This window comes from Myotis yumanensis, unplaced genomic scaffold (assembly GCF_028538775.1).
Source record: "Myotis yumanensis isolate MYYU_CA2020_CCGP unplaced genomic scaffold, mMyoYum1.0.hap1 SCAF_6, whole genome shotgun sequence".
Classification (NCBI taxonomy): Eukaryota; Metazoa; Chordata; class Mammalia; order Chiroptera; family Vespertilionidae; genus Myotis; species Myotis yumanensis.
This window is the reverse complement of record NW_027223757.1, coordinates 75941282-75954214: the sequence shown is the minus strand read 5'-3', so window position 1 is coordinate 75954214 and position 12933 is coordinate 75941282. Positions and strand designations below refer to the sequence as shown.

Here is a 12933-nt window from a genome sequence, read left to right as displayed (position 1 = left end):
AACACAGAGAAGAGCTGAGTCATAGACATCAACGAATAAGAGTATCAAAGGTTAAAACAGATAAAGATTGAGTAGGGCTGGCAAGTAGGTCACTGATAACAAGAAGGAGGGTAGTTTCTGGAAAGAGGCAGAAACTCGTAAATTAGTCTGTGCTGGGTAAGGGTTAAATGAGAAGTGAGGAGATGGGGGAGGGTGCACAAAGTATTTACTCACTTATCTGCTGTGACCCCACCACAGAAACCTCCAGCACAGCAGGGATGTCTATGACAAGTGTGAAGAACAGTGTCTGACACCTACTTAGTATAATAGATATTTATTACATTTTTATAGTATCTTGAAGGAATGAGGGTGTTATAGAGGAGAACACATGGGCAAAGGTAAGTTTTATTTTAATAAAATGGTGAGATACTTGAAAAACTGTGATCCCACAGGCCAAATTCACATGGATTGAGATTACAAGCACCTAAATGTTCCCCAAGTATTTTGACTGCTGAATTCTTTTGAACAGACTTCTCTACTTTACTTAGGTCCTATTCAGCACTTCTGGAAATTTTAGCGTGTGTCTGTGACTTTTGTTCTTAAAAAGATAGTACAGTGAGCATTGTTTCTTTTCAGTTTTGTGACTGGGTTCTGTTAACTGGCCTACTGCATATTAGCCCATCCACAGGCAGATCCTGGGAAAGCCAACCCTAGACGAGTTAGAAAATTAGCACCTGGAATTCAATAGCTGCGTTACAACAGCACAGCGACTTATTCTAAATTCACTTACTATCTTCCTTACTCTAGAGCTGATACCATCGTTACCAAACCAAATGCAACATCACTGCAGATAAAGGCTTAGTGGAGAAAGGAAAAAAGTTCTAATAGCTTAAAAAGGTGTAAATATATGAACAGTTGGCTTCTGGTATCCATTTAAAGTATATAAAGAAGAGAAGCAATGTCACCAGGAAACTGATGAGAGGGGGAAAATGAGTGTATGAAAAATACCAGTAGATGTTAAAAACCTAAATATTTAACCTGAAATTTATCTAGGCCCAGCTGGTGTAGTTCAGTGGTTGAGCTCTGACCTATGACCCAGGAGGTCATGGTTAGATTCCCGTTCAGGGCACATTCCCGGGTTGTGGGCTCGATCCCCCACAGGGGCGTGCAGGAGGCAGCCGACTGATGATTCTCTCTCATCACTGATCTTTCTATCTCTCTCTCCCTTCCTCTCTGAAATCAATACAAGTATATTTAAAATTTATCTAGAACCCAGTTTAAAGCCACATGATTTTCTGGGGTGTGGGGAGACCTCTTACAACACACAGGAACTTACTGACATGAACTCATTAAATGATTACTGAAAAGCTCCCAAGAGTCAATTTTGAATGTGGTTAAATGATTTGTCTTGTAAATTTTCCATTAATCTTCAATTACTTTTTAAACATTTTGTTCTGCTTTACCGTAATAAGCAGTTGCCAGTGTTCCACTAAAGAGATTCACAGTAGGAAGCTCTGTGTTGATTTGTGGAAGTTGTTTCTGCCACAACTTCACATCTGTGCCACACACTTCACATCTGTGCCAATTTTTTCAGTATTGACAGTGGGTACTGGACGTGCCATTGAGAAAAAGAAACTTAATCTTAAACCCATGACAAAGCTTAAATTGGATAGAAAACAATATCTACCAGCAATAAAAATGTGGCTGGTAGATACCAGGAGACTGCATTTATTTGTAAAAATACAGCATTTCAAGGGAAAGAATAGCCCTTTGGAACAACTGCGATGTCCCTGGCGAAACACCCTGGTTTAATATTAAACCAAAAAAAGGCAAGCGGTTCTCCCACAGCACCAATAGGGTTTTAAAGCCGTGCACTGTGAGTTCTAGAGCTTAATGGTTCTCTTTGGAAATATTTGTAATTAAGATAGGGAGGCAGATAAGCAGTTAACAGTCAAAAGGTCTCTTTTTTATGAAGTGCGGCCATATGTAAGGAAACTTTCTGGCCTGTTTATTTGGAAGCCACATATTTTATACTAGCTATGGAAGTCAGGAAAAGCAGGAGAAAACTGTACCCTTGGCCATGGTTACTGAAACACATTTAGCACAGAAAACTCGGACCCTGGCAGCTGATTTGGATTCCACATAGCTGTGAAAATAAATCCATTAGAGATATGTGCAGGAAGGTGTGTGCCTGTGCTGCAGCTGTTTGAGATGATGGGGAGGCTGGTTTCCCGGCCGCTGTGTCGAAAGTGCTCAGGCTGGAGGTCCAGGGGCCCTTACGTGGGGACAATGCCTGGTGCTGCTCCAAGAACACTGTTTCTAATCAGCTGAAATAATGAGACCTAGATAAAATCTCCTTAAATAACAAGAGGCTCCCTTTTCTTTGATATTTTTCAAATTTTTAACTCTTGTTCTGAGAGGAAAGATTAAAATAAATGCTTCTGTTCATAAAAACAATGAAATAAATAATAGCTTGGAGTCAGACCTAGCAGAGGCCTTAATATAAACCCTTCTTTAAACTGCTGAGAAAACAGGCCAAAAAAAGTGAAGGAAGTTACCCAAATACCAGAGTAGCCAGGCCCTGCGCTGCCTGAGGAGTCCCAGGTTCTGCCCCCCAGGCCCTAAGTGTGCCTGGGCACAGTCCCTGCCAGGGGCTCCGTGATCTGATTAGGTCAGAAAGGCTGTTCTACCTCCTGTGTAACTCAGCCAGGGGCAGGGCAAACTCAGGCTGTTTTCTTTTTACGCTGCCAGGTGGCCTCACATGAATATAAAGATTTAAAGTCCAAACAGTCCTTCCCTTGATGACAAAATCACTGGAATGCATCCATTAGACTTCACTTTCAGAAACAAGAGATTTAAGCCATGTTTATAACCTCAAAGCTACTGTCACTAGATGGCAGCAAAAATCAGGCTTATAGAAAGAACAGAGACAGTGACCGGGAACAGTTCACATTTTATGTTAATCAACAACTACGCATCCCTGTAGTGAAAGGCAGATTCCTTCAATTCTCTTTCAAGAGATTGTTTCCAACGAATTTACTAAAATAACTTCACTGGTTTCCAGAAAAGCATACTGGCTACCATTTCAACCTGACTAAATATGCTTTTTAAAGCGGAAACACAAACCTATAAAGGACAGAAGTCATAGAGAGAAGTGGGTGAGGGCACTCGTCTCTGCCTGTGAGCTAGTACCTGAAGACAGCAATTGCCCATCCCAAATCCCATGGCGTCCATGTAGATGTGATCTGGCTTTGAAGCCTTGGCTGCCTCGTCATCCTCAGGAAATTTTTCTATAAACGGAGACGGTGTGTTCTTATCTTTAAATACTGTATTTAAAAAAAAAAAAAAAGGAATGGGTGAGAGCCAAGGATTAAACAACAACTCCACAGGAACCTCTCCCACCCGCTACCCCTGTGAACTCACTTGGTGCATTGATGACTACCTTTTCTCCTCTCCTGTGCCGGATATTTCTGGTTAGGGTGCTGAAACAGACAACCAAACGCCATCCATCAGTCCCATCGGTACCAAAGACCCATTATGTAAAAGAAAATTTGATCATATACAAGTAAATGAATGAAATCCTGTACCTTCAAACTAATTCTGAGGCCACTCTGTAGATAATTTATATGGATCAAGATACTCTGAGAGATTCTCTGAAAAAGGGCTTTACATTAATACCACTCCCCTGGGCGCTTACTCAAGACTACCATTCTCTCCCCTGCTTAACCCCTGCTCCTAACTCGGTGTTTGGAGTCCGCATGGTCTGGTCTCACCCTGCACCTCTAACACTTCCCACATTACCAAGACTTTAACCAAACTTTAGTGCTTGCTCTCCCAGGCATCTCTGGAGCCCCAAGACCTCATTACTGCTGCTCCCAACCTGCAGCTTTAATACTTATCCTCTCTAGACCTGTGATGTCTAATCTAGGAGCTACCAAGCAAATGTGGCTACTGAGCACCTGAAGTGTAGCTAGTCCTGATAAAAATATGCTGGGAGGAGAAAAATACACACCAGATTTTGACAACTTAAGTACAAAAAAATTTCATATTAATACTTTAAAAATAGATTATAAGGTGAAATAATATTTTAGATATATAGAGTTAAATAAAATATATTATAGAGCCAAGTCTACATTTTTAACTTTTTAAATGTGGCTACTAGAAAATTTAAACTAACATCCTGTTGGAGAGTGCCGCTGTAGACTCAGGGCCACCGCCTCACGAGCATGCATGGATCCTCTCCGTCAGAAGCACCTGCTCTCTCCCAGGAGGATCCCTGCACTCCCATTTTCTTTTTTTAATCTCACCAGAGGATATGTTTATATTGACTTTGTTAGAGAGAAAGGGAGAAACAACAATCAGTTGCCCCTTATATGCGCCCCAATCGAGGATTGAACCCACAACCTAGGTATGTATGTGCCCTGAATGGCAATCTAACCTGCAACCTTTTGGTGTGCAGGATGATGCTCTAACCCCGGAGCCACTGGCCAGGGCAATGCTACCATTTTTTTTTTTTTTAACAGAGTCATAATCTATCTTTTCTTGCAGCTGAATATCTCTTTTCTCCTTCGCACACCCTAACATTTGAAGTTGGGAACTATGTCTATAAATCTTTGTCTCCCCCGCAAAAAACTTTGCAGACCTCTTAAAAATGAATACTGACAAGTCCCAAGATCCCTAACTCTAGGTCAGGCGCCAGGTTCAGGATGAAGGGTGAGACTCAGGGTACAAAGCTATTAGACTGGTGTGGGCCCTGAAGCAACTTAAACCCAAGAATTAAACACAAAAAGACCTAGAACAGTGGTCGGCAAACTCATTAGTCAACAGAGCCAAATATCAACAGTACGACGATTGAAATTTCTTTTGAGAGCCAAATTTTTTAAACTATATAGGTAGGTACATTGTTATTAACTTAATTAGGGTACTCCTAAGGCTTAGGAAGAGCCACACTCAAGGGGCCAAAGAGCCCCTGTTTGTTATGGGGTGGGGCCACAACATTAGTAACAAAGAAACAGAATTTCCAAAGGATGAAGCCCAGAAATCGGGATTTTAAAAAGATTCCCAGGTGATTCTAATGTGCAGCCAAGGTTGAGAACCACTATAATAGAACAAAAGGTGGAGAGTGCCTATTATATGCAGATGTACATAATTTACCTTATTACCAGGGTATACAGAATGGGAAGAACAGATCACACAGATACTGGTGGTAACTTAGAGGGGAACAAGGTAGAAATAACTACGGGAAAGCTTCCCAAAATAGGTGTTTACAGAACTAGGATGGAAAAGAATCTGCTCACTAAAGGAGAAGACAGTGGCTAAGTTAATGACTTTAAGATGAGTTGGAAATGGGCAAGTCAAACCTGGCCCCAGAAGCAATAATCAAGCAGCCTTGGGCACACAACAGGTGTGTGTTTGTGTGTATATGTGTATGTGTGTGTGTGTGTTTGTATTATATATATTGTCTTTTCTGGTTAATTACAGAGGGAGCCAGAATTCAGTAAATGCTTGAAAAGGATTCCCGGGCAGGCCTATCATCCTCTCAGAAGGCAGAGATCTGAGTGAGGGGCACCTGTATTTAAACACAAAGCTATACTCACCTAAAGCGGGGATGCTTGTTTATTGCTTCATCGGGAAAGAAGAGGGACCTGGAAGCTCCTCCTTCGACAGGGTTGGGTTTGAACTCAGGCAGGGTGAACCCAGGACAGCCTAATCTACAACAAATTGAGTCAATTATGCCTCGTCATCATTGCACCTGTTAAAATACCTAGCCTCTATCATTCCCTTTTTCAGAAGGTCAAGCACACAAATGGTTTGTAAATATTATGCTCCATTACAACCACGCCTTTGCTTTTCTTATTCACCAAGATCTTCTTTTGTGATTCCAGCCCTTTACTAACCTCATCAGAGAACTTCGTTCACTCATGGCCCACAGAACACGCTCTAGAGCAGCGGTCGCCAACCGGTGCTCCGAGGGCCACTGGTGGTCCGTGAGGTCCGAAAGGTCGGCGACCGCTGCTTTAGAGAAGGCCCACTTGCATCCTGCCCATCTCTCCATTTAATAGCATCAACCCAGGGGTTATAGGTGCCCCCTGTCCAGCTTCTGAGGCTTATGCTTTTACTAGCTCTAAACTCTCAGCTTATCTTTTGACCCTTATACTGACACTGCCCCAACCCCCTGATAAGCTTTGCCTGAATCTGAAAGGGGTCTCCTGTTTTTTGCCTCTGCAGGTCACCTCACAAATCCTTCAAGATTAGATTAAGTAGTGTCTCCACTGGTGTCCCCATCCACCCCTGAGATCTCTCTCCGAGGTCTGAAACCCAACCCTATTATCTACTTGACCTAAAGAGTTTTAGTTCCCACACAGAAAGGGAAGCTCTGTATGCATCCCTGATCGGAACACTCCAATTCCACCTCACTTGCCGTCACACCACCTGTTCTTTGAGTTAAGAATTTTAAGGTCAATGGTAAGTGTGCTGTGAGGGAGGACAAAGACGATCAAGTTAGTGAAAGCCACACAAGGGAAGCTATTGTCAGGCTATAAATCAGTGGTAGGAAACTTGGCTGAGAGCCAAGACTAGCCCCCACGCCTCACTTCCCCGTGAGAACAATTAAATTTACTGATCTTATCTAGAAAATAGTTCCCAGGGTTGCTGGAACTCCTGTGGCACATGCCCTGTGTGTTAGGGAGAGTCCTTTAGGGGAGTGACAAGTGTACACGGGGCATTCTCCGCCAGGGTGTTGATCTGAGGGTCAGAGCTCAGATCCTCAGACTCCTGCACAGCTCTGCTTTGCTTCTGGACCAGCACCCCCACAGAACCTCCTGCCAAGACGGCCCCATTAACACCTGCGCTGTCCAATCTCAGCATGTGGCCACTAGCCACAGGGGACCCCTGAGAGCTGGACTGCAGCCAGTGTGACTGGGGAACGGAATTCTTCATTCCCTGTACATTTGATTAAACTCAAATTGTCATATGACCATTGTTTTGGACTACACTTCCACACTATAGAATTTTTGCCTCCTTACAGAGAGAAAAATCATACTGTTTACACTTATGAAACCAAGTACTATTTTTACTGTTGATCCCAAAATAAAACCTTCCTTATCATTTACTATAGATGTAAGGTGAAGTTCTACAACTTCTACAACTAAATATTATTCTTGTTTTGTTTTCAAGTCCAAAACATACAGTAGACTTTTTAGAATAAAACTTATTTTATTGTCTCAACTCCCCCTCATAATGACTTACGAAGCTAGATCTTTTTTTTTTTTTAAATGTTTTGTTGTTGTTTTTTTAATATATTTTATTGATTTTTTTACAGAGAGGAAGAGAGAGAGATAGAGAGCTAGAAACATCGATGAGAGAGAAACATCGATCAGCTGCCTCCTGCACATCCCCCACTGGGGATGTGCCCGCAACCCAGGTACATGCCCTTGACCAGAATCGAACCCGGGACCCTTCAGTCTGCAGGCCGACGCTCTATCCACTGAGCCAAACCGGTTTCGGCACGAAGCTAGATCTTAAAAACAAAGGGGGCAGGGGTGGCAATGGTTCCATAGAGCCACTATCATGAGGAAAAGACACATTAGATTTAACTTAAAAAAAATGTCCTTTTGCGGCCTACTGCCACACTACTAACCATTCTGAATTTTAAAGTATAAGAGAAAACAATTCTGGTTTGCATTACAAACCTCTTTTTCTTTTTAATTTGCTAAGTGAAAGGTAGAATCCTCTAATGTTAAGGAAAATTTAAGATACTGAATTTTCCAGTTCACTGAAACTTGTCAAATAAAGGCCAAGAAGTAGGCTACAGGTGTTATTACTGTAAATTTCATAATAATTACTTGACCAACAGCCTTGCTATCTCTTCTCTCCACCTCGTTTGCTGATTTTGCCCGTCTCTTCATCTATCCATTTTCTCCATCTCCACCACCCACCCTGGGCAGGCTGCCCTCATCTCCTCACTGAGCCCCCTGCTGGTCTCCTAGCAAGCCCTGAACCCATCTTACAGCCACACTGACACCCCAGCCCAAGTGCGGGGCTGCGGAACTAAAACGTGATGCAATCCGCCCAACCCAACCTTCCCAAGGCTCCCACTGCTTTTAGGATAGCAACTGAAACTCTTAGTTAACACAACTGGCCCACCAACGACCTGCCCGGCGGTCACCTTACCCCACACTTCCATTTCAGTCTCAGCATCCTCGTCACACTGGCCAGCCTTCTTCCAGCTCTGAAGGCTCGGTCCTCCCCTGGCTCATCCCAGGACCTGTGCCCATGCTGTGCCCCCTTCCTAGTACAGCCTTCCTTCTCCACTTCTATTAAACTCCTACTAGAACTTCGGATGTCCCTAACAATCATCATCCCTGGGCGGCACCTTCCTCCACCGCGCAGAGGCCATGAGACAGCCACGTCACTCTCTCTGTGTGCCACACGCCCTCACTACTTTTCCACATGGCTGCATCCTCGCTGTGTGGGTCTGGTGTGGAGCAGGCACTCAGGTGTCCTGTGAATGGCAGTCATGAATTCTTTACCTCCTTCAAACACTGGGCAAAGGAACATGCCAATTCTCTTCCAAGCACACCTGCCCACCCTCACCCAGCTGGGGTTTTATTTCTGGCAGGGAGAGGGGAGTGGCCTGCACAAATGAACAAGGGAATCACAGAAAGTAAGAGATGTTTTCTAAATGTTTGATGAGTTGCTTATACAGGTTTCAACTATATAGATGTGACCATGGAAATGTTAAAGAAAATTCTCACTCAAGTGTCCTTCTGAGACCAATGGTATGACTGAATTCCTATGTTCATTACAGACATTTATCAAACTGTTCCAGGACATGGACACTAATCCCCAAAGCTCTTTGAACTCTGAGGAGGTGAGCATACTTGGTCACACTCTTGACAGATATCTAGCTGATTGATGATTTGGTAGAACCGTATTCTTACGTACAGGTCCCACATATAATTGTAGCATATTTATGTACCTCATTGTAAGCTAAGAACATAATCTCACTATTTCTATTTATATTTGTGAACTTTTAGCCATTAGTAGGTTAGTATAAATGAAGCTAAAACTGCTTTACAATTCCCAATTAGACAAATCTAAAACTTTCTTTTCCCCATAATATGGCAGGGAGAGGGAAAATATGACCTAATGTCCCCTTCGCCCCTTGTTCAATGCCAATAGTGCCCTGGGGGCACTGATGGTGGCCCTCCAACAGGTGTCCTCTGATAGGCTACCAATGTCACCCTTTACCGGTAGGCAAACACATGTGAGGGCACAAGGAGCACTTGATCAGAGGACTCACTATTCCTCACAAGGTCAGAGCATGGCACAGGATGTGCTGCTGCCTTCACCCTGCTACCCGGCCACAGTGATCCTCCTGGTCTTTCCCACCAAGCCCAGACACAGCCCTTACCACAGGGCTCCAGGCCACCACCACCTACTGGAGCTGGTGTGCAACATCTGCCTGTAGCTCTAACATAGAGGCAGCCAAAGGCAGTGCTGTGAAGAATGACCGGTCTGTACAATATGAGAACTTTTAGGGTCAAATGCTTGGTTATGATTTGCTCTTTATAACCTCGAGCTCCGAACTGTCCCCTGGGGCATGTTCACGTAGGAACTAACCTGGGAAATGAAGTTATTGTGCAAAGAGCCTGATTTTCTTTTAATAAAGAAGTTGCCTCCTTCCGGCGCTGTCTCATATTGTCTTCAACTGTGTTGAACTCGGACATGGTTCCTCCGTATGGCTGTCCAGGTGTCCCTTCAATCATGTAACTCCCGTACTCTGGTCTCCAAAGTGTAGGGTGGCTACAGAGGAGAAAATAAAAATTTGCTCCATTTTATTCTTTGCTGCAGTCTACTCAATTCTTAGAAGTTCTTTTAAAGCATTGCCTCAAAAATGTTAGAAACTATTAGGTATAAATGAAGCTAAAAACTGCTTTATAATTCCCAAAGGCCATTAATTTTCCATAGCTCTTCAACTATATAAGGGTTAAAAGTACCAGGTCCAAAATATTTATAAATAACTGAAAACATGCACAGGGCACTCTCTGTCCAGACAAGCCAGTCCCTGTGCAGGAAAGGAGATGAGGCCCTAAGGCTCTTTCAGTTCTGGACTGAGGTGAGGAGAAAAATAAACTGCAGAGCACAGGCTCCCTTCCCCTCTTTGTCTACTAAAATAAATATTTAGAAAACATCCCACCAGCCAAACAAAACCCATCTGCAAGTTTAATCTGGCACCATAGTTCGTGGTCTCAGGAACACTATGGCAATTTTTTAAAATAGTAAACAAGCTCTATATTGCCTTTACTATTCTAAGTGCTCTAATATGTTAATGGATTTTAAAATGTCAATACCCTACAAGGTAGATATTATTATCCCTCCCTCACAGATGAGGAAACTGAGGCACAGAGAAGTTAAGGGACTTGCCTAAGGTTACCCGACTATTAAGTACAGGAACCAGGATTTGCACCCAGGCAGCTGGGAATCAGAGCCCGGCTCTGAACTGGTATGCTATCCTGTGTCCTCTACATCTGAGGAAAGAGGCTATTCTAGTAGTTTGACAGTTTCAGAAACACTAAAACAAGCCTTCAGCTTACTTCGGGTTTGTCCTTTCCCCCTTTTCTTGTAGAGTTTCAAGGACTTCTTCTCCAGACAGGACCAACTGCACTCTCTTATTTTCATGATCAAAAGACACCAACATGTATTCCACCTATTGAGATTAAGGAGAGGAAGATGAACATTCTTTCAGACTGGTGCTCAGTGTGGCCTTTAAGAGAAGAAGGCGGGGAAACATGGAGGTTGGAAAGGATCGACAATGACTTGAGACTGTCACATTCCTGACACGACAGCACATCATAAACATTTGTTTGCATAATATGAAAACCTGGAGAAAATGGTTAATAGTGGCAATGAGGACCACTCTTATACCTCAATTCCTTCTTTCCCCTCTTCTACTTAATATGCTACAGAAAGGTCAAGATGCCCATTTTGGAAAATTGTACTTCAAGAGGGAAGTATTCCAAAGCTAAGATTCTATACATTACATTGGCAAGAAGTTGCATTTTAAAACTTATTTCCTCCACTGGCTTACTGTAAGGAACATCCAAGGCAGATGGTCCTTACTTCCTAGCAGGTTATTTAATAATCCCACTTAAGTCCCACTACTGGAGAGTTCAATCATCAACACACCAATACGGAACAGTTATTTTAGGAGTTTCAACCAGTTAGTGCAAGCATGTCAAACTCTCGTCATGCCTCGTTTATTTGGCCCGTGTTAGCCTTTGAGTTTGACATGCTTGATTTAGTGATTTTCAATAAAAATGTAAGACAATTTCCTAACTCTGAAACCAGATCAAATTGACACTGCAAGGTGCTCTAGTGCATTTACAACAATACCTGGGGGAATTCTGATAAAAATCAAGAGTTCAATACCAAAGTAAGACTTTTCTGGACAGAGTACACATAAAACCTGCTTTTGTTTTCCCTCAACCAGGTGCTTTAAATCATGATTATTGATATGAACAGTGAAGATTATGAATCTCCACAACTGAAATAAAACACACATTACCCATATGTAAGTGAAAGGTATGGAACTGGATCTTCCAGGCAAACACTTGAGTACCTTTTGCACAAAACAGAGAAAATGAGGCAAACTGATGCCCCACAAGGCATGCCAATACACATGTGTATTCTGTTTGGCTTATCATAATATTAAAATTAAAAAAAAAAAAAAAAAAGGCAAGCAACAATACATCTACTACCTGACAGCTGCATGTCAATCCAGATTCCCAGCCTTAGAAACACACACCCAGAGCCCAGCACTATGTTAGGGTCCTGCAGGGCTGGGCTGCTCCCCTTTCGGGTGGTGCTCTGTGGTCCGCAGTGGCCTATCCCCTTATTTATGTGTACCTGCCCCATCTTGGAAGGCATTTGAGCCAGCCATCCTTAGCACAGAAATGGTACCTTTCAAGAAATGGTTTTGCCCTTCAGCTAAGAAATATAATTAAAGGGGAGCGGGTGGGGGATTGTTAGTAACCATAGGAAATAGCCTGGCAAGTTTAAGCAACAAAATGAACTTTGAATTAACTTGGTGTTAATTGTTGCCATGGACTGAATGTTTTTGTCCTCCCAAATTCATATGTTGAAGCTCTTAATTTCCAATGTAATAGTATTTGAGGTGAGGCCTCTGGGGGTAATTAGGTCAGGAGAGTAGTCCTCATGATGGGATTAGTGCCCTCAGAAGACAAGATAAAAAGTGATCTCTCTCTTCAACGTGTGAGGACAGAGCAAGAAGGCAGGCATTTGTGAGCCAGGATGGGGCCCTTACCTGGAACTAAATCTGCCAACACCTTTGACCCTGGACTTCCCAACCTCTTGAGCTGTGAGAAATAAATAAGCCACCCAGTGTGTGGTATTTGTTACAGCAGCCTGAACTGACAAGATAGTTACCTTACCAATGAGTCTAAGTTCCCATTCATGCTTCTCCATTAGAATTTTTTAGTTCAAAAAGTAGGTAAGACTACTTGATTTAGGTACACGAGCCAGAAGTGTAGGATTGTACCTGTACAATCACTCCATGTGAAATGCCTGAAACATGGGCGGCAGAATCTGGAACTGCTCCCAATTTTAAGTACAAGTTTTCAGATAGCATGTACAGACCCATGACTCCTGAATAGCTAAAACATGATGGAACAGAAACCTTTAAGTCTCAGGATGAATATATGAAATATCATAGGTATGAGAAACAAATTTACCTCTAAATGAGCATAATGAGAAAAGGTATGTCATAAACTTTCATTTATGGATCCTAATCTTCAAACCCGTCACGATCACCTGTCAAAGTTGGTGTGATCACCCTTTGGCATGATGGGAAAAGAAGCCCAGAGATGCCGAGTAAGTTGCCCAAGGCCATAGTATCGGAGCAGGGATTTGAACCCAGCTCTGACTGGCCTC

General features: G+C 42.8%; 1 protein-coding gene across 5 annotated transcripts in view; it reads right to left on the bottom strand.

Annotated features, from left to right (window-relative positions):
• Positions 1–12933, bottom strand: part of GCLC (glutamate-cysteine ligase catalytic subunit) — a 46331-nt gene that overhangs the window by 12856 nt on the left and 20542 nt on the right. For 3 of the 5 annotated variants that reach the window (XM_070418403.1, XM_070418404.1, XM_070418406.1), the window contains exons 2-6: positions 10578–10690; positions 9604–9786; positions 5577–5690; positions 3403–3461; positions 3172–3305 (exon numbers count right to left, since the gene is read on the bottom strand). In XM_070418403.1, the coding sequence (XP_070274504.1) occupies positions 3172–3305; positions 3403–3461; positions 5577–5690; positions 9604–9786; positions 10578–10690 (603 nt within the window). The remainder of the gene's footprint in view (positions 1–3171; positions 3306–3402; positions 3462–5576; positions 5691–9603; positions 9787–10577; positions 10691–12933) is intronic. The other 2 variants (XM_070418405.1, XM_070418407.1) reach the window with 1 other exon arrangement.